Source organism: Pangasianodon hypophthalmus, chromosome 24 (assembly GCF_027358585.1).
Source record: "Pangasianodon hypophthalmus isolate fPanHyp1 chromosome 24, fPanHyp1.pri, whole genome shotgun sequence".
Classification (NCBI taxonomy): domain Eukaryota; kingdom Metazoa; phylum Chordata; class Actinopteri; order Siluriformes; family Pangasiidae; genus Pangasianodon; species Pangasianodon hypophthalmus.
In genome coordinates this window covers 7,723,991-7,745,825 of record NC_069733.1, presented here as the reverse complement: position 1 = coordinate 7,745,825, position 21,835 = coordinate 7,723,991, and the positions used below count along the sequence as shown (strand labels likewise).

Here is a 21,835-nt window from a genome sequence, read left to right as displayed (position 1 = left end):
CACACATATATCTACAGGCAGCAAAGTTTCAAAGGGACTACTCTGCAAGCAGAGATCAATATTTCTTATAAATAATGATCTTTTCATTTCTGCTGTTAAAACTGTGGTTCCTGACACGTTGAGTCAATATCATTATAGATGGATACTGATACAACTGCTATATGGATTACACTGAATTTAAAATCCTAAAGACAAATGTCCACAGTTATAAAGACTGCAATAGTGCACCAGTGTGGTATACCAATATACACACAGTGGCCATTTTATCAGTTACACCATATCGTCATATATGGCATCTTCATACATAAAATGTAGCTCAAACTGCTTCACAAGGAAAATAAACTGACAATAAAGAAGATGATAATAATAGGAAACAAGCAGGGGCAAAATATCAGCAGCAATAATAAATTATATACAAGTAAGAAACAACATCAGAAAAACAACAATAAGAGTACATAAAAATAGGACATTTAAAAAATGAGGGTGTTTTTTGAAAGAAAAAAAAAAAAAAAGTACAATTACTGACTGTATCCCATTTAAAGCTCCCTGTATGGATGGGGATCACAGTAAGACCACTACTGACCAGATATTATTTAAGGGCTGGATTATTCTCTACACAGCACTGACACTTAGGCCCTGATTTACGAAGATCACAAATAAATGGTGATCATATTCATGTGCTTAGTTAGTGGAGGAGCTGCAGGTGTTTTACAAAAATAACTGCATAAATGACATCACGTGTAAAGCAGGAGGAGAAAACAATAATTAAACAGGATTTTTGCGTGTCCTAACTGCTCTTGATAGCTGTGATTAATTCTGACCTCAAGAGACTCATGAAAGAGTAGATACACTAGCCACAGGTAGGTGATGGGAATTATGACTCTACAATAAGAGTCGACTCTTTCAGCTCCCAAACGGCTCACTGCATTTTGTGATATTTTGACTTAACTATGGCTTAATACACCATTACACTTAGTACACTTACACTATCTTGTATTTAACAAAATAATATTATATTGCATTTGATAAAATTTCTTTTAAAATTTCTTAAATTATCACTGCATTACAAATGTGCATTGGCGAATCCACCAAGCATCCCTACATTAATGGGTATTGTGTCTGCTGTGTCTGTGCTTCATTAAGAAGATTCATTTTCATTTATCATTATAATTGATCACCCTCCCTAATACACTGACTACACTGCAGAGGATCCTCCCTGACAGTTGCCTCATACACACAGCTGAGAGTCAAACAAGCATCTCAACATTCATGCTAACGAACAGCTCAGGCATTAAAAAGAGGTTTCCATGGAAGCATTTTGATTACTGGAATCCATTCTTCCAACTACCTCTGCATTTTTTTCTGTGTTACTGGTTAAAGCATACAGATCCACCCTCAACAGTTAACAGTTGGCAAGGTGTTCTTTTCCTCAAATGCTGCTCCTTTTTACTCCAAAAATACCTTTGGAGATCGTCACCAAAGAGTTCATCAGTCGATAGCCCTTGCTTCCAAAATGCGTCTGGCTTATCTAGATGTTTTTTTGCATACTTCAGATGTTGACTTTTGTGATGAGGTCCCAGGTAAGGTTTCCTTCTGATGACTCTTCCATGCAGATCATGTTTGTGCAAGCGACGCTGCAGATGCTGCAGATGCTTGGTGGATCACCACTCCTGTGTCAGCTAAACGTTCCCGCATGTACTTGCTGTTATTTGAGGATTTTCCTTTTCCTTTCAGCCTAGCACACTTCTATCAGTTCTATCTGAGAGTTTCCTTGGTCTTCCAGGTCTTGCCTTGATTTCCACAGTTTCTCTTAATTGCCATTTCTTAATGACATTTCAGATGGTGGAAATTGCAAGATGAAAGCAATGTGATATCTTTTTATGGCCTTCCTCTGCTTTGTAGAAATCAATTAGCTTCATTTTCAGATCCTCAGGAGAAGTCTTAAGCTGGTCTGCAAACTTTGCATACAACTGTCTCTCTCTCTCTCTCTCTTTTGCTCTTTCTTGCTCTCTCTTGTCTCTCTCTTGTCTCTCTCTATGGTGGGTGTTGAACTAGTATAAGCATCCTTTTGTGGTCACTTTTCATTAATGGACAGGGTAAAGGAAAGCTGACAAATTGTGCATTCCAACAGATGTGCTAGAGTCTAGAGTAATTACAGAGTACAGAGTGCACCCATATGGTAGGGGTACCTGACAAAATGACAAAAAATAGGTGTAAATCATGTACATCTTTGGTGGATTCTCACCTGAAGATCAGTGTCATTTGGCACATACTGATCCTGCTCTGCCATCAGCATGTTGATGACTGGGTGTCTGCCTTCCCGGATCACTATGTGGCCCTCCTGATCCAGAATCTCTGGCCTGCACACAGCACATTCAGACAACAGGATTACACACAGTGCAGTGATGAAGGAAATATGCCTGTAGCGTGAGATTTCACTGGGCATTACATTAATGATTAAGGCACCATCACCAGAAACCGTTCTTATATAACAAGGCACAAGTAAGAAATCAAGGCGTGTAGAACACTGGACTCGTGTGATTGTCTAAATATATACATTCTGAAGTGTATTGTAAGGAGAATCTTTGGTGCTCTGTGGAACAGGAGGAAGGGGGCGGCAGCGCTGAGCGGATGGGGGTGTAGTTGGCGTAAAACCTCAGCCTTCAAAGTCAAATCCACTCCCCCACACAGGCTGTGAGAAGCAGAGGGAGTTGGCTACGTACGCTCCGGAGGCGGGCTGGAGCCTGCTGCTGGCCACATAGAGCCCTCTGGGGTCCCCCCACTCTCAATCCTCCACCTACGCTTATGTAAGGAGTTTCAAACACCTCTCACCAAACACAAAAGACAAAATCAGCCTCTATCCGAGAGGAGAACATGTGCTTTTTATGGCACCAGGAGCCGCAAGCACGAAGACTAAAGTTCTCCATCTCCATCTTTTTGAAAACGCAAAAACCTCAAAATCTGGCTAAAGATTATTTATCTTACCTTTCTTGGCTTGACACAAAATAAAAACAGACCTATATATATCATTTTTCTTTAAAATAGGGTTCCATGGCATGACACTTCTGCTCGTCTACCTTATTGAGCACACATTGTACTAGTAATGTCAGCAAGTGAAACCCAAATGATGCCAATTTGCTAATCTTAGTGAAGACTACAGAGTGACAATAGAGAAAATAGAAAGAATGCTGACAGCAAACGTTCTCAGACAACATTAAAATGGAATAAAAATACACCTTCACAATACAATAGACTGTATTGCATAGAGAAGCATCCCAACAACAAATACAAAATATTAGACTTTGGAGAAAAAATTATGATTCTGATGTCCTTGTAGTTTTTCTTTGGTTAGGAAAGCAACAATTTTCATCCATCATTCATGCCATACATACTGTTATGATCTTCTGCCTGTGGAATTATGAAACTTTGGCCACTTAAAAGGCAATTCTATGCTTTCTGCTGTTGTTAAGGAAAGCGAATTAATTTCACACAAGCACAATTTACTTTAAATACATTCAGAAATTCATTGCTAGTTTTTTTTTTTTTTTTTTTAAGTTTGAGTTCTTGTCTACAAAATGGCTTAAAATGCCCATCACTACTGAGAGAATAGAAATGTACAGAAATTAGTGAAGTATGATAACCAAGAATGACACAACGTGCAGAGTGTGGGAGGTGCCAGAATGAGTTCCACACCTGCAGTAATTGTTGTCTTTAGCAACCTGGGCCAATGAAAAGAGGCAGTCGACGGTTGCTAGGTAACCCACCGCTTTCTTCAGGATGTAGTAATGTTCCCCAAATAGCCTACAATAAGAAGGAGAATAAGATGAAGCAGCAGTCAATGGTCAAATGGTCTCTGCAGAGGCCAGATATATGACCAGTGATGGCTTTCAGAGTTACAGCATCAACCCACAGGCACAACAGCTTGGCTCTCTAATTAGGCAACTTGCACACTAATCGTACAGTAAAAACTGTTCAAGAAGCCTACGCTCAGAGTAAAACAGAACAATGATAAAAGACAAGGAAAGATGCCACTTCAAGGAACCCGAGATGTCATCATGTACGCACTCAAGGAAGTTGATCCACTCTCTGCTGCAGTCTATAACCAGCTGCTCACGCAGCCGCAACAGATGCTGGTATCTCTCCACAATGAAGGGAGAGTGGTAACGACCCACCAATTTGGTGCTAGAGATACACAGAAAAAAAAAAAAAGTTAAGATTGATTAGAGATACATTTAGATGATTATTTAAGGTGAATGCAGCAGAGCGCTGTGAATGCAGCAGAGTGCTGTGTATTAGCGAATGATACCACCCACCTGCTAATTTTGACCCAGTCTGGAGGGACAATGGAGGACATGCTGTTCTTCACCTCAATGAGAAACTGGGCAGAGGAGAGACAGAGAGAAGAAAAAGTCAGTCAGAGAGACAGCTGTAAAATATTCCAGCCTTCATCTGTAAAGAAAAGTCTGACATTGTAAGAAACAGCACTGCATTTTTTTTTTAAAAGCACTGTTTCTATTTCCTGTCGCCATGCACTGTGACAGTCAAAGGAACAGAGAGTAAAGATTAATGGCTCACATCATCTCCTTGTGTAAATAAAAAACAGCATGGCAGTAAACAAAGATATGTCAGAGGATTAGTGCAATAATATAACACCTGCTGATGTCCCGGAGACACCAGAATATCACAAAGCACAATAAAGATGTTTGCATGTACGTATATGCATTAGGGCTGTAATTCAGTTATAATGAAACAATATAATTCTTCCAGTCTTGTCTATTGGAGACTCTGGTTTATAAGTTTATATGGCACCTCCTTTCCTTTGAACTACAGTGATATATATATATATATATATATATAGAATCCAGAAAATAATCCATAATATTGAAGTAACCAAGAGGCCATGGGTAACTCTCAACATGATGCTACCACCAACATGCTTCACTGAGGGGATGCTGTTCTTAAGGTGAGGAGCAGTATAGGGTTTCCTCAAGACATGGCACTCTATAATTCACTTGTGCAGTTACATAATACAAATAGAAATAATTTCTATAGAAAAAGAAATTTTCTTTTCTTTTTTTTTCCTCCTGATATTCAATTTTATCCATAATCAAAAGACACCTGTGTTATAGAATACAGTTCCATCTATATAGTTGTATAGCAATAAGAGCCATCAGAACTATTTCATACATAATTTGAATACGATTTCAAATTTCACAATACATCCTATTCACAGACAAATGAAAATCCACATTGGAAATCTCACATTTTAGTCAACACAAGTCTAATGCAACCTCAAGTTCTGTCATAAGCCTTGCAGAAATATTTCAAACATTACATTCTACAAGATTCATGCAGTGATTATGAAGATGTCCCAAAAGCTCAATGCAGATACCCTTCAAATAATGTTCTGTATTAATGTGATAAAAATATTAGCCTATGTAAATGTTGAGGAAAAATTTTTAGTTACCTAGCAGCCCAGAAATAGATCCTTGAATATTTTAAACACAAAGCATTACTGCAGGTGGTTATGCATGTACCAGACAGGGCAGCTCTTACTGTAAATTATCAGGCAGTGTTTCAGTACACAGTGGTATAATTCATGTAAGTGCAGCTTTCCTCCCGGCTCAGGCAGATGATTGCTACATTAAAATACAAGCTCTTTCACTGAAGCACTGCTGCCCGCTTGATGAGCAGAGCTCTGATGCAGACCTGTGAACGCCAAACAGGGCTGAAACGTTAACAGGAAATAAGACAATCACAGAAAACTAGAGTGTTTTATCCTGGTGATGAGTAACAGCCAGTGTCAGCACACTGCAGGAGAAGGAAAAACTCATCGCTTACGCAATAGTTTGGAGTGGAATGAACAGATGGAGAAGCAAGCCTGGAACTGCATACACAAACTGTGACATTTCAGAGATTGCCCCTTTTGCCTTCCACACTCTGACAGAGCACCATGCTGAAAAAGTGTTACTGTATTGTACCACATTTAAATAAGTGTTGGGATCCCCTGCTTTAAAGTGAAAGAGAAAAAACGATAATACAAATAAAAAGATGGACATATTTTAAAGACATTTTGTTTGCATCCCAATGCAAAACCACAAAGTGACTGGTTCCTATTTTAAAGATGGCTCATATTTGTTACAATCACTTCAGAATTGTTATGCTTAACAATGTAAATGTTTAACATAGTCAACTGCAGAATTATTGGCACCCCTCAAGAGAACAGGCAAAGATTTTTGTACAAAATAAATATTACACGCAATGATTCAAATTTAGCCAAACAGTCAGAGACACTACTTACATTCCCTCAAAAAAAAAATCACTTGTAAGAAAAACAAAAGTTTATTGGCACTCTTACAGAAATGTTTTTTTGTGTGTGTCTCCAAGATAAGACTGAATGCAAATCCCGCATGTTTAAAAAAATAAATAAATAAAATTTTTAAAAAATCACATCAATATACATTACTAAGAGGAAAACCAAAGAGCTTTCAATGCAAAAGGACAGATGGGGGTTAAACTGCTCAAGCAACTAAACATGCAAGATTTTATTATGCAAAATAATAAAAAAAGTTTCAAATGTCAGAGTTTTCATTATCCAGGGAGAAGACACTGGTAGCCGCTGTGACATTATCCTCTCTACTGTAACATTCTCTTCTGTGACTTTCACTCATCCTGCTCCTCAATTTACTCCTGAGCTCCATCGTACAAAAGCGGCTGTTTGCCAATTAGAACGCCTCAGTAGGAGTACAGGACTGACAGTGTACCCGCTTGTGTACAAAGATCATGAGGCACTTAAAACAGCCAAGACAGTTATCAGCCATATCAGTGAGGAAGGCAAAGAAGGACCCAAATATCACAATTTCGGAACTGCACTTTTAAATGTGCCTCACAAAAGCAGACGTTACTGAGAGAAACCCAGAAAATGTAGCTCCTAAACTTCATCAGCTATCACTGGAACTGCAATTAGAACAGATAAGACCAAAGTTTTTTGGTTATGAAGACTATCAACATGGAAAAAAAGAGGGCTGCATACACTGAATTGCACATATGATAGGATTTGATTTGCTCTGAGCCGAGCCTCATCCCCACAGTATCAGCACATGGATAAACCATGTACTGCTGCTCTCAGTTCTGGACTTGCTGTTCTGTTTTGTTCTACATCAATAGATCTAAGCTCCTGTTGGTTGTTTTAGTTTAAAATTCACCCAAAAGCTCACTGGTTTTTATCAATGATCTATCTGAGCTACTCACCTCTATTATTACCTTAATATTTACGTTAATACAGTTCAATGTTTTACTGGTGATTTCCTGAATCTTCCAGGGCTTTGATATTTTTTTACTCAGCATGTAATTTTCCCCGCTCATGCTAAAGGTCACACTTTAGATACTGTGTGCTCACTAGGTAGCAACCCTCTCTGCTCCACGGGTAAGATTTCTGCTCCATGGGCTGACCCTATGCTCTGACCCCAACTTCCACGCTGGGAGAAGCAAAAGAAAAAGAAAAGATTTTCACTGTACAGTAATATATTTATATATGCAACAAATAAAGGCTTTCTTATTCTGAACTTCCATGTCATGGATCTTGCCATCAATGGATCATAAAGCTGTACTGTCAAACAGATGTCTAATATGCTCTAATTACTTTCATAAACTTATAAAACATTAGCCCTCCAGCCTTAATGAACCTGCTTGAGCAGTTTCATATCCTTGAGACTATAAACCTATCCCCCGAGACACTGGTAGCCACTGTGACATTATCCTCTCTACTGTAACATTCTCTTCCGTGACTTTCACTCATCCTGCTCCTCAATTTACTCCTGAGCTCCATCGTACAAAAGCGGCTGTTTGCCAATTAGAACGCCTCAGTAGGAGTACAGGACTGACAGTGTACCCGCTTGTGTACAAAGATCATGAGGCACTTAAAACAGCCAAGACAGTTATCAGTAATGGCCAGAGAAACCAGAGAGCTCTTTTTACTTCTATCAATAAAGCTGAAACCTGATAACAGTTTTCCTCTGACTCCTCTGACCAGAATTCTGCTATAAATTTCTGATGTTTTTAATAACAAAATAAAACATCTGTAGTCAGAACTATACCATCCCTGCAAAGCGGTTTCTTTCTTTCATGCACTTCTTCTCATTCCCTGTGCTTGCACCCCATCACCCGTCTCAAATGCATCTGTCTTATTGTGCTGGTCTGATCAATCACGATTTCTTTTACATCATGTGGACGGCCGGATGCATGTACGTCGCTTACCTGGGGAAGAGATGCCACCAGGATGCACTATGAGAAGAAGACAAGCCAGTGGAGGCAGTGTGATGCTCTGGACAATGTTCTGCTGGGAAACCTTGGATCCTGGCATTCATGTGGATGTTACTTTGACACGTACCACCTACCTAAACATCGTTGCAGACAAAGTACACCCCTTCATGGCACCGGTATTCCCTAATGACATTGGCCTCTTTCAGCAGGATAATACGTCCTGCCACACTGCAAAAATTTTTCAGGAATGGTTTGAGGAACACGACAAAGAGTTGAAGGTGTTGACTTGGCCTCCAAATTCCCCAGATCTCAATCCGCTCAAGCGTCTGTGGGATGTGCTGGACAAACATGTCTGATCCATGGAGGCCACACCTCACAAATTACAGTACAAGACTTAAAGGATCTGCTACCAATGTCCTGGTGCCAGATACCACGACACTCCATCAAAAGTCTTGTGGCATCCATGCCATGACAGGTCAGAGCTGTTTTGGCAGTACAAGGGGATATTAGACAGGTGATATCAATGTTATGGCTGATCAGTGTAATACATATATATATATATATATATATACACACACACACACACACACACACACACACACACACACACATATGAGTGAGATAATATATTATCCTTGGTGTTTTTATCCTCCTTTTGCTTTATTATTATTTTTATATGCTTTCTTTATGTGCAATGATGTGTACCTGATGTTTGATGTTTTGGGGCTATTTCGCGTTTAGTGGACCAGCTCTCATGAAGATTGATGACATTATAAATTTCACCAACTGTCATTATATTTTCCTCCAAAACCTGGCTGCTTCTGCCAGGATAAGATGTAGCAAGTCTAGAAAATGTTCTTCAACCTTGTTAGCCATTACAGGAAGAGGCTTGATGGTGTAATTCTCTCTTATGAAAGCTTCAGACATTAAGTGTGGGAGGTGCAGATTTTAAAACCAGTATTTTGCAGAAATAAAACTTTTTAAGTTTGAAAAGAAGGTGTTAAAATAAAATAGAACAGCAGCCCCATATGTTTAAGCTCAAAATGTCACTTATTGCGTATTCATTTTATATCCTCATTTTTGCGCATTTTAATGAAGAGTACCAATAATTCTGGACTTGACTGCAATAGGATAGATTTACATGCACTATTTTGAGATACACTTATTACCTGGACATTCAAATACTCTCTAGAAAAGAGGAAAAAGCCGCAAAAATATGAAAATGTCACTAATGAGCCTCTTCTGGTACCTCTTGTCCAGACACGGTGGTGTAATCCAGTGACGGATTTCGAAGGATGATGCGTAATTCTTGCCGATGTTCCATAATTTCTGAGAGAACGGCCTGAATCTCATCTTTTCTTTCCTTAATTACAGGAAAATCTGTCAGGTCCTCAAAAAGCTCAGTTTTATTCCCAGTCCTGGGGGGGGGGGAAGAAAGAAATAAATTAACTGAAACTATCTAGTATGAAAGGTTAAGTCACTGACGGATTCATAATTAAAAAAGTTTTATAATTAATTCTTGAACGGTAATTATATTATTATATACAAACAAATAAAATGCTTTCAACTCAGCCTTAATCATAGTTTTCCCTGTTTTCAACAATTAACACAGATTTATTCCTAATAAACCTTAAGCTTATTCATTATAATTACTATTGTTATTAAAACCATTAAAATACATTATCAATAGGAATACAATTCTGATGATTCATTTTGTCAGGAACCATAGCTTCTTTTACTCCTTGCTTTCACGCACTTGGCAGCCTTTTCATTGAGCACTCTGAGGAAACCGTGGGCAGGGCTGAGAAGCTGGGGCGTGTCCAGGAGCAAGTTCTTTAAGAGGGTGGAGCTGAGCTGTGATTGGATGGCAGGTACGAGGGCTTGAAGTTCTGCACTCAGGCGGGACAGCGTGCTGCTGATGAGGTAAAACTCCTGAGTGGAACACTAAGATATACATAGAACACAAAAGCAGAAAAGCAAACTGAGGACATGGAACACATTTTTTAACTGCTTTCCCATACACAAGGTTTTTACATATATGAATCAAGCACAAACCCAATTATATTTAATAAGCAAGTCACGGTTTTTCATTTGCTACAATGGATGTAAAAAGTCTACACACCCCTGTTAAAATGGCAGGTTAAAAAAAGAAACCAAGATAAATCATGTTAGAAAGTTTTCAACCCTCAAAGTGAAATTACAACATATAAAAATTAAGTGACGAACAATCAGAAACATTTTAGAGAAAAAAAGAAAAGTAAAAAAACTTATAATAACCTACTGGCATAAGTGTGCAAACCCTAAACCGATACTTTGTTGAAGCATTTTTGATTTTATTACACCACTCAGTCTATCAGTGTGCCACATCTTGACTTGGCAATATTTTCTCACTCTTTCTTGCAAAAACATTCTAGATCCATCAAATTGTAAGGGCATCTACTGGTGCACAGCCCGCTTCAGGTCACCTCACAGATTTTTAGCTGGATTCAGGTCTGGGCTCTGGCTAGGTCGTTCAGAAACACTGATCCTTTGGTTAAGCCATTCCTTCGTTGATTTGGATGTATGCTTTGGGTCATTGTCATGTTACAAGTGGAAATTCCTTTTCATGTTCAGCTTACTAGCAGACACTTGAATGTTTTGGGCTAAAATCGACTGGTATTTGTAGCTATTCATGATTCCCTCCACCTTGATAAAAGCCCCAGGCTGAAGAAAAGCAGCCCTAAAGCATGATGCTGCCACCACCATGCTTCACCGTGGGTATGGTGTTCTTTTGGTGATATGGGTTTCTTTGCACCAAACATACTTTTGGGAATTATGGAATTATTGTACCTTTTGCAATTGGTCTCATCAGACCAAAACACATTTTGCCACATGGTTTGGGATGATTTAGTTGAGCTTGGATGTTTTTTGTGAGAAAGGGCTTCCATCTCGCCTCCCTACCCCATTGCCTAGACGTGAAGAATACGAGAGATTGCGGTCACATATAGAGAGTAATCAGTACTTGTCCGTATTCCTGCAGCTTCATTAATGTTGCTGTAGGTCTTTTTGGAGGGACGTCCTGTTCTTGGTGATGTCACTGTGGTGCTCCATTTTCTCTATTTGTTGATGATGGCCTTTACGGTGTTCCATGGTACATCTAATGTTTTGGAAATTCTTTTATACCCCTCTCTTGATCAATACCTTTCAACAAGTGAGATACTGTACATGCTTTGTAAGCTCTTTGGGGACCATGGCTTCAGCAGTCAGATGAAACCAAGAAGATAAAGAAAATTCTACAGAAACAGCTGGTCTTTATTTGGGGTTAATCAGAATAATTTCATTGATGATAGCTGTATGATAATTATTTTTGAACATGTGTTCATTCTGAACACAGCCACGTCCCCAATTATAAAAGGGTGTGCACACTTATGCAACCAGGTTATTGTAAGTTTTTCATTTTCCCTATTTTTCCCCTAAAATGTTTCTGATTGTTTTTATACATTGTAATTTCACATTTCACAGGGTGGAAACAGTTCTGACATGATTTATCTTGGTTTAATTTTTCCACAAAAACCTGCCATTTTAACAGGGGTGTGTAAACTTTTTAGATTCATTGTATGTCAAGAGCCAATTAAAGCTTGAACTCTGCTGGTGTTTATAACATGTAGCCTATTTTCCCAAAGGTATTTTAGTTTAGTATTAGCCATCCCCATTAAGTACGATGATGAGCGAGATATACTACTGTCCTGTGCTTTTCAAAACACAAGAGAGTGAGAGCTGGAAAACAAGTATGACTTCATGAGTGCACTTTAGTCCGGTGTTTTCTACTAAATACATTCGCAGCAATGTTAAAGTTATTTGATCAAGAGCAAGTTGTGACCAAGAGTAAGAATAAAAAGAACAAAAAGCACAATTAGATACACAATTAGGTTCCTGACACAGCATTTAAAAAGATATTCAAATATCCTGGAAGGAATTTTAGCCTTTGAAATGTCGTTGAATTTTCACCAGAAGAACTCTTCACACTCTCCATTCATTTTCATTTCATTTCATTTTCTGTCAAATCTAACAGAGATCATAGCTGTGCAATGCTGAATGACACAGCGGAAACAGGCAGGTGAAGGCAGGTTAATGAGGGCAAACGTTCACCATAACTACCTCCCAGCATTCACGCAGCTCCAAATAATGTCTCTCCGTACACCATCCATTACACTTCTTGTCATTATGCAAATAGGGCCATGTGAAAGAAACACACCATTGAGCACCTTCCCCTTAGCCCACCTGCCTCATTCTGGAAATGAATGCATCAGAGGAGAATTTCACAGAGAAAGAAATTACAGCTTTCTAATTACGGGCACGGAACCTTTCACACACTATTGAAAGCTAAGAAGTTTGAGCATGAGAAAAAGTATGAGACACGTTTTCAATTACTTGAACCTCTAAAGGAAATTAAACAAAGCCAAAATTCAACAATTGTGTCCATTAATTATATCTTTCTTGCTAATGCTAAAATATTACATTTTTAATTCTACATTAAATGCATATGTTTTTTTTTTTTTTTAAATCGGCAGAAATTATTGGGGAAATTCCCACACCTCATTGGTGTACGAGTTAAGCTATTTAAAGCCGTGACAGATATTCATTAAACTGGGCTAATTTAAAACCTGGTGAGAATTCAATCAAGAAAGCAATGTCATTTTACACCAGACCAATGGGATGTTTGAATAATTTCAGTGCGTCAAAAAACAACCAGAAAGTTCCAAACCTCTAGAATAATACTAGGAAAAGAGGAATAGATCATTTAATAATATACAATTTAACAGGAACTAGGCAATCCAAAGAGTGTGTCTACTATAAGGCAATCAGTTTGGAGTGAATGTGAAATACACTCTTAGGAAAAAGGATTCCTCAAGAGTTCCTAAAAAGGCTATACTTGGAACCCTGTCTATGGGTTTTTATAGACCCTCTATGGCTATCCTTACAGGGACGAACTGAAGGACCCTTAAGGTTTAGATTTAACCTTTTTTCCACGAGTGTGGGTGTTAAGGGGGTTTTTATGGCTTTGTTCACACAAGTAACTCAAAATTGTTTTTGTCTTATCTGATTTGAGCAGAAAAGAAGTCTGAACAATAATAATAATAAAAAAAAAACCATTGGATTGGTTTCAAAACATTTTAAAATGGGGATTCTGGACCAGTCAAATCTAATTTAGTGCAATCAGAGCAACACCGCTAAAAACAGAGGTCGGGAATAGAGAGAACCTCAGCCTGGGGCAATGAAATGGTGGCCTGTCTCAATGCTTTGTTAAAAACTGTCCTGTTTTTATGGCTGATGTCTGCACCAAATACGTTTAGAATGCTTGGTTGTCTGTAATTTGCAACACAGATACGCAGAAACAGTCTGAAAAAGAGATCTAAGGTTTAAAAAGAAATTAGATTTGCCCTGCTGTGTGCACAAAATCACATCTTCTGCTGAGGAGTTAGAGTTTCCCCACAGCAGAAAGCAAACTGTCTTGGTTTATTGCTGGCCACGGCTGCACCTACTGTGTTTTGGTAAGGAGGCGATTCCTCCAGTCATACCTTCTTATGATAAATGCTGCAGAGACCTCTCTCCAGGTCTGGTAGACGAGTGAGCAGGGTCTGGATGGAGGGCAACACGACAGACTCAGAGGACAGGATTTCTGCCACGGCTTCCTGACGTAACAGGATCTCACTTAGAGACGAAAGACAGCAAGAGAGAGAGAGAGACAGAGAGAGTACATAATACACAGCCAAGAATCTGAAGATAGACTATGCAAACAAACCTCAACATTTTGCCAGACCAGTGCTTTCAATAACTACAGTTTCGTTTTACTTGGGAGACACGACAATGGACACAATGGACACAATTTACTCATAAATACTAGATACTAAACTTACAAACAGTGCCTTTATCAGCTGTTTTGGTTATATGGTTAGTATTCTAGTCAAATAGAAGCCGATTATGCACTGGGAATTTATTTACAATTCTAATTAGTTCTACAATGATCCGTCTAGTTTGTATTCAATAACACCACAAAATGTCCAGGGAGCACAGAACAGGAGAGTGCTGGAGGCTGAGGACACTTACGATGTAGACTTTAGGGGTTGGCTGACCCATTTCTTTAGCAGTCTCTTCCCAAACGGAGTGCGTGTATGATCCAGAACCCAGAGCAGACTGCCCTTCACTGTGCCTGTGGTCTGAGCAAAAGGAGGAGGTGGTCATTAAACTGGCAGCTCTAGGGTCGGTATTACGGAAACGCTCGAAATGAGAGAAGATCGCAGTGCTAATTAAGTGAGTCATGCTGAGATGAGTTGGGGGGAAAACACATGGCATTGTATTTGGATGTGTGCAGTCATTATATCACTCAGGGAACTGAATACAAACAAGAAATTGCTTACAGGAATGATATAAAGTAAGTGTGTGTGTATACGTGTGTACAAGTGTGTGTGTTCTGCCCTCGTTAGAATATTCGCTATATTGATTTATGATCATCACAGATGTTGGTGATGCTTTACCTGGTTACAAAAGATCTCTAGATTCTTCAGGGTAGTGGAACTCAATGCCATGTGCTCTGCATCACTCGACAGCCTCTTAAATGAACTAGAACAAAAGATTTCCAACCAGCAATTAATCATTTCCTTAAAAGAGGAACCTTGCAATAAAGTAAGCTAAGCAACACACGCAACAGAGGCAAGCAGCAGCACGCAGCCAAGACAAACAGCACAGAACAAGGCTTTCAATTCCGGCTGCCACGCATGCTAATTAAGTGTCTTTCTGGGAATCTGAGGTCAGGGCCCTGTTATTTCCTGTTAAAAAAATGTCCTTAACCAATGCTTAATTACAGTGTGTATCAAGCAACTTTCTTGCCACCCTGACCTGCTAAACAAATTGCGACTCAGCAACTTCCCCCCGTGGCATAAAAATAAATAAATAAATAAATAAAGTGGCACTTGTTTAGGCATACAGTTTTAGGAAAACAGCTGTGAGGTATATCAACATATTAGGCTGGATTAATAATACATAAATAAACTAACAAATCTGTAAATATGTATATTTATTATAAAACCATAATATGGCTTAATAATATGTACAAATATATAAGACATTATACATAAACTAATTATGTATATTAACTATGTATTTATTAATATACATATGTTATATGATATTTTTTTATAATTTTTAATCTATAATTATTATTATAATTTATTAAATAATTTATTTAATATAATATTTATATTATTTATATAGATAATGCAGATATTATATATATATATATATATATATATATATATATATATATATATATATATATATATATATGTATGTATATATATATATATATATATATATGTATGTATGTATAAAAAAATATAAAAAAAAAAAAAAGACACAAAAAAAAAAAAAAAAAAAAAAAAAAAAAAAAAAGACACTGCATCTCTGTTGCTACAGTAAGTTTCATTTCTGTGTGTTTACCGGCGTCGACAAAATGTTCAGAAAAAAACTACAAAATAGCCACGGTCACTGTTCTATTGCCTGGTGGAGATTAGTTTTTAATCCCAAAAAAGTTGAACACAATTTAATCTCAGATTGTTGTGTGTGGAACCCTGTTAAGGAAAAGAGCGGGGGAAAAAAAAAAAAAAAAAAAAGAACTCTATAACAATATGAGAAATCAATCATGGTGAAGGAGAACTGTAATCAGTGTGCTTTGTTCAAACAAACAAGAAATCTTTCTCTATTTTGTCTTATTGCATTAGTGTTGCATGGCTTATTGTTTTGCGTGGAAGCAGAGTGAGTGGGGTTGAGGTACCTGGAACTGAGCAGAACCCTTTCCAGCTTAAATTCAGTCAGATACTGGATCACCGGTCCCAAACAGCAGATGATTTGGCTCTCTAAACATAGGTAGAATGGAGAGGAACCTGTGCAGAGACACAATAATAAGTATCACACAAATACATTCTAAAAATCCTTCATGCTAGTTGTTAGCCGTGACCTTGCATTTCCAAGCTACAGGGATAAGTTTGAGTTGAACACTGCTGACTATGAAGGCCGTTGGATATAATTTACATCAAATTCATCCTCATCAAACTATTCAGCGAGCCTTTGTGCTCTGTGGATGGGGCGGAGTCATCCTGGAAGGATCAGGATAGAAATGTTTCATCATAGGATAATCAGTCAGAAGAACTTTGCATTGATTTGCAGTGGACAAGTAGACACAAACCACACACAAATTAACAGAGCCATCTGTCCTTCCTTTATTTGTTACCCTTCTGTAGGTGTAATGTGTTTTCCCATTGTGCATTCAAAAAACAGAACTGACCCAACAGGAAACAACAGAACCTGGCGTTCTTGTTTTCATTTCCCACCAACCTAAGAAACAACTGAAGGCTCACAGGCTCAACATAGACAAAATGCACTGATTAATATTGTCAATTTGTCTGATTGGTTGTTTGGTTAACCAACTCATATTAGCTAGAATGAAGAAAAAAAAAAAAAAACAAAAGGCTTGCTGACAATGCAGGCATTCTATACTTCCTCAATGTTAATGCCATGAAAACAAATTTCAAAACATAGTTCATGAAATTATGACCAAACAAAAATAACACTGTAAGGATGCTATCAACACTCTAAAACCTCTGTCCGTTTAGCATCCTTTATGATCAGTAAATGAAAGTGTTTGCTCATGCTGCATATCTGCTGTAAAAAGGCACTGTAATAACCGGTAGGGTTTTTGAAAAATGGAACCTATACCCTCGAAAAATGAACTAATACAATGATGCTTTTCACAGCACAAACACCACTAACAAAGCAGAATTTTCAGTGATTGTCTGTATTATGCGCAACCAATCAGCAACGAACAGTACTCTTATATCCACCCCAAGTATCATTAGTTCCTGTTGGTGAAAGGAATAAAAAAAAAAAAACACTAGAATGATTATTACTGAACTGGTGGTCTATAGAAAAAGCACAGTCTCATTTTCTGGTGCAAAATGTTTTAGTTCTTTGTGTAGTAGAAAAGAGTAGAATGACTTATACTGATTTAGAAATTAGAAATTACTCAAATAAAAGAAATGTGTGGCTGGAAAAGTGCACAGATATTGTCTGGCATCCACTTGATACAAAGAACATCTGCTCAAAAACAGTGTCTACTAAGCAACACCATCAACAAAAAAATAAAATCCTGACTACTCTTGGGAATGTCTAAGAGCAAATGTAGCAATTGGAAAGTTTTTTGTTTTAGAGACTCTGGGCTGCATGAACAACAACGGCCTCAGGCCATTAGTTAACGCGTGTTTATTACAGGGTGGAAGCCATGCCAGAGAGAAAACAGGCACCATCAGAGAGTGCATCAGCGCCGGTGACACAGAGAGGTAATGAGTCGTGTCTAGAGATGGAGAACAGCCCAATGCGAAGTGATTTAATCCCGGATTTGGCAGGGAGGGCCAGGCTGATTCGTCCTACACGCCTCCAGTCTAAAGACAGCAGCCATTGATCCACCTGCCGCCTGTCCCTCCGAGAACGATTTTTCAATTACAGGACAAAGCCCACACACTGACCCCATGTCAGGCTGACCAGATAACTCTACATTCAAAAGGCCAGCTTGCCTGCCATGTAGGAGGACTTGGACAGGGCAGTCTCAAGTATCAAAAAGACAGCGCAGACACACACCCACATGTACAGACAAAATAACAACAGCCAATTACCCTTTTCCTGATCTTCTGCTGTCTGAGGAGTCACGCTGCCATACAAGTTGTTGACGGTCACCATGGCAGTGGGGTATTCAAACTGGGTGCTGTCTCGCTTCTCGATACGAATCCGATCATCTGCCTGGACACTGTCGTGGAGGGATATAAAGAAATTTACAGTCATATTTTTAGCAAATAAACTATGGTCTAAGAATACTCTAAGGTCAAAACCCTTTTACATAAGTGTTAGTGTGAGACTGAAAACATGAAATCTTTGCTATTTGGTTTTCGTCGTTGTTTTTTTTTTTTTTTAAATAAGCTGTGTAGATCCAATGCTCATTGAATGAAAAAGAATTAACATGTACATTTTATTTTCATCCTTAAGTGAACTAATTTTTGAAATCTGTATTAATGAAATAAAACTGCTATTAGTGTCAATGGAAACGTTAATGATGTTCGTCATTATGCTAATTTCTCAGAGGTTCTACATATGTCTTTATTCTTTTTTTAATCAGTAAACTTCATGACCAGCAGCTTCCATATCACTGACTTGGTCTGGCCATGCATTTTTTCTCAGAGGAAAACAGTGCATTACACAGACACACACACATTCACACACACTGCCATCAATCCATTCACTCCTGCCTCCCCTCCATTCAACAAGACCACAATTTCAAGGCCCCTCGCTCTTTTTGTCGTCTCTTTGCAGTTGCCGGGGCAACTGTAGCACACACACACGTACACATGATGTGTACAAATGCATCTATCGCAAGCTACCTTTTTCCCTCCCACCCTTGCAGTGATTTTGACCTGTCCGTAAATAACAAATGGGTGGAAATATGCATCACTACACGCAACATCCTGGCACACTACGTGAGCATATTCTCTGAGGGGCTGGAGCAAATGAGCACAGAGGGGAAGCTACATGATGACATATGACCTCAGTACGAGGGAGAGGGAGAGGAGGCAGGAAGAGGCCTTTCGAAACCAGCAAGCAAAAATCAATTCACCACATGACATATCCATATCCTTGAGAACGCCACACAAACATGACTCTTTACAGCTCTCGACTCTATAAAGCACAAAGCCTCGGATGGAACTTTATTTATTAGCGCCATTCAAAAGGCTACAAGGTGATATCAGACTTTCTAGCAGTTAGACCTGTCCTCTGATCAGCTCGACACAGCTGCCATGCCTCATCTATGTTTTTCTTATGAAGCATCCTTGAAGTCAAAAGTAAATGTCCACAAAATCTTTCATCACAATCATAACCATACAAGCTTTTGGACTACACTTGTCTTTTTGACATAAAGTGCTAACATTTATTATTCTGCTGAATATATATGTCTATCTGGTGAAGGACAAACATATCTGCCTTTATTCATCAAAGTTTCATTGAAACAAGCACATATTTAAGCTCACAATGATGTATGGGAAAAATTTTGCTGAAGAAAAGAGGGGGAAGAAAAGAAAAAAAAAAAAAAAAAAAAAAAAAAAAAAAAAAAAACCAACCAACCAGTGATTCCAGCACAGTTGATGAATCAACTTCTGCTGCATGGACAAAAGCCCTGCCACTAGTTCCTTATTTACATGCAACATACATATGACCTGCCCCAATTTACATCAAATATATGAAACACACACTAATTTATATAAAGTGAGCCAATAAAAAAAAATATTCAGCAGGCTACAGTCAGATGGAAAGGGGAACAAATTAATTTTAGTGAAGCAGTAAGTTCGAGGTTGCTGACAATAAAGATGTTTTGCATCCTCAAAAATGGGATAAAAGGTGTGCACAAAATGAAATGAAAAAAGAATCAACTGGTAACAGTTCCATTGGAGGAAAGAATTGGGCATCATGTATGTAAATACAGACAATAGTGAAAGTGTGCAGAGTGTTTCTTTTTTATAAAGCCATGTAAAACTAAAATCAGGTAGAAAATTGAATCATTTTCCAAATGCACGTTGACAGATAGATTTTTAATAACTTCATCGGTCATCTTTAATGGAAGTCAGATTTTGAGCCTGGAAAACAGTCCAGGATACTCTGGAATGAGGAAGTGCTGAGAGGAACATGCTGAAAGGACATAACAGAAAAAGATTAAAATTGAAACCCTCACTTCAAATAAACAAATGGCCAAAAAATATCAATCAAATGCCAAAAAAGCAGACCGCCTAAATTAATAAGGCATGTTTTTTTTGTTTTTTTTTTTTTAGTGTTTTTAAAAGGCAAAAAAAGTGTGTCAGCCCTGGTCTGTGGTACACTCATCCAAGGCTCTGCATCCATGTCCTCAGCCCAGAGCAGCTACACTGTGCCTCTTGAATGCAAATGCATATAATTTATTCACGTTGTTGCTCACAAATTTAGAAGCATTCTGACCAGATGCAAGTTTGATCAGACAGATACGCCAAAGATGAAACTGATCGTTTTACCACCAGATCTGACAATATGCAATAAGAGCCACTGACTTTTACTCCAAGCTTTTCAATGCTGTAGTTGTGGCTGTTCTTGTTGCTTCTTTAGTTCTACAGAGAACTTTGGAACACAGTGTTTGTTTTCAGCAGTGCTTTAGATGGAATTAAATCAGTGCTGGTACACCCACTTCTTGTATGCTGATGTATGTGTTACCGGTTTTAGCAAACATCTGTGCATCAGGCTTACAGTGGAGAGTTTTCATTTTGGGGAAACAAAGATGGAGCAGGAAAAAGCTTGGACATAGACGATAACAGCACACAAGCTGATTCGGTGTTGTGTGAAGTTAAAATTCCATTCATTGGGGAGCCAGGGAAATTATTTTGTGTGTCAGCCAAAAATACTGTTATTAGCTTGATAGTCCATTTAATTCTTTGACAAGGCATGGGTAAGAGGAGTACCGTGAACTTATGTGAAGGTCCAAATAACACCATAAAGCTGGCATTGGGCAGAGCAAGAAACCCTTCTCTGCATGCCCACCATTCTTGAAGTCTACAAGGTCAATAGACAGATTCACGATGTTGGGCAGAAATTGTGGATTTCAACCACAAAGTCACCACAGTATCATCTGGCCTCCAACGCAGGCAAGCAAAGCTCATCACCAGAGTCCTTTATTCTCCAATTCTTTTAGCTGAACTGATCACTAACAAGATGTCAGAATTTTGCATAGGTTAATAAGGAGGGTCCTTAATGGAGTCCAGCAACTCCAGTCTAATGCCAAGCTCTCAGGGGGCCATGGCAGTTGGAGGCACCCTGCCCTTTTCAGAAAGGCAGAAAAGCAAAACGTCTATGGGACCTTAGAGAGATGCCATCCAATGTGCTGTGGTAGACTAAAAAGGCTGCCTCATTTACTTTGTAGGTGTGTAGATCTTCAGATTCTGCTGCTGTTTAGCAGTCCATGAACATGACAAGTCAGGATCCTCAGAATCATCCAATGTACCAGGTCTGATGAGGTCCTGAACAACTTCCATTTCTGTTTTGAGGGGTTTACTTATCTGCTATATCACAGTTCTCAGTTGGCGATCCTGCCCGAGGGTCCAGACTGACAGACACAGATGAGGGCTTCGAATCTCCTCATCCATTTGGGACAGCATATCTGTTTGTCAAGGAGGGTTCCAGGGTGTTCCAACAACCAGTGAAAGCAGCAGTGGGAACCAAGTTCTTGTTGGCCATGTCAAGGCTACAATCAGGATTCTTTGGCCTAATTGCTAAAAGGAAAGGCATACAAGTGGTGAGGCCAGTAGTGAGTCTGAGCATCCTGTCCCAGCAAGCTTTCCAGCTTTGCCAGGAAGAACCACAACTGGCAATGTATTCAAATGGCACTAGTGAAGATATCCACCTATACCACGCCAAACCTTTCCCAGATCTGGGCTACCAACTCTGGGTCCCACTGTGTGGTACGTTCAGGGAATCC

The 21,835-nt window shown here is 38.8% G+C and overlaps 1 protein-coding gene across 2 annotated transcripts in view; it reads right to left on the bottom strand.

Moving 5' to 3' along the window:
- msh3 (mutS homolog 3 (E. coli)) overlaps positions 1-21,835 on the bottom strand; it is a 63,411-nt gene that overhangs the window by 24,091 nt on the left and 17,485 nt on the right. For both annotated transcript variants that reach the window (XM_026931597.3, XM_026931598.3), the window contains exons 9-19: positions 17,967-18,097; positions 16,073-16,181; positions 14,778-14,862; positions 14,350-14,459; positions 13,821-13,953; positions 10,019-10,206; positions 9,512-9,680; positions 4,314-4,378; positions 4,066-4,182; positions 3,694-3,801; positions 2,246-2,360 (exon numbers count right to left, since the gene is read on the bottom strand). In XM_026931597.3, coding sequence (XP_026787398.3) covers positions 2,246-2,360; positions 3,694-3,801; positions 4,066-4,182; positions 4,314-4,378; positions 9,512-9,680; positions 10,019-10,206; positions 13,821-13,953; positions 14,350-14,459; positions 14,778-14,862; positions 16,073-16,181; positions 17,967-18,097 — 1,330 coding nt within the window. The remainder of the gene's footprint in view (positions 1-2,245; positions 2,361-3,693; positions 3,802-4,065; positions 4,183-4,313; positions 4,379-9,511; positions 9,681-10,018; positions 10,207-13,820; positions 13,954-14,349; positions 14,460-14,777; positions 14,863-16,072; positions 16,182-17,966; positions 18,098-21,835) is intronic.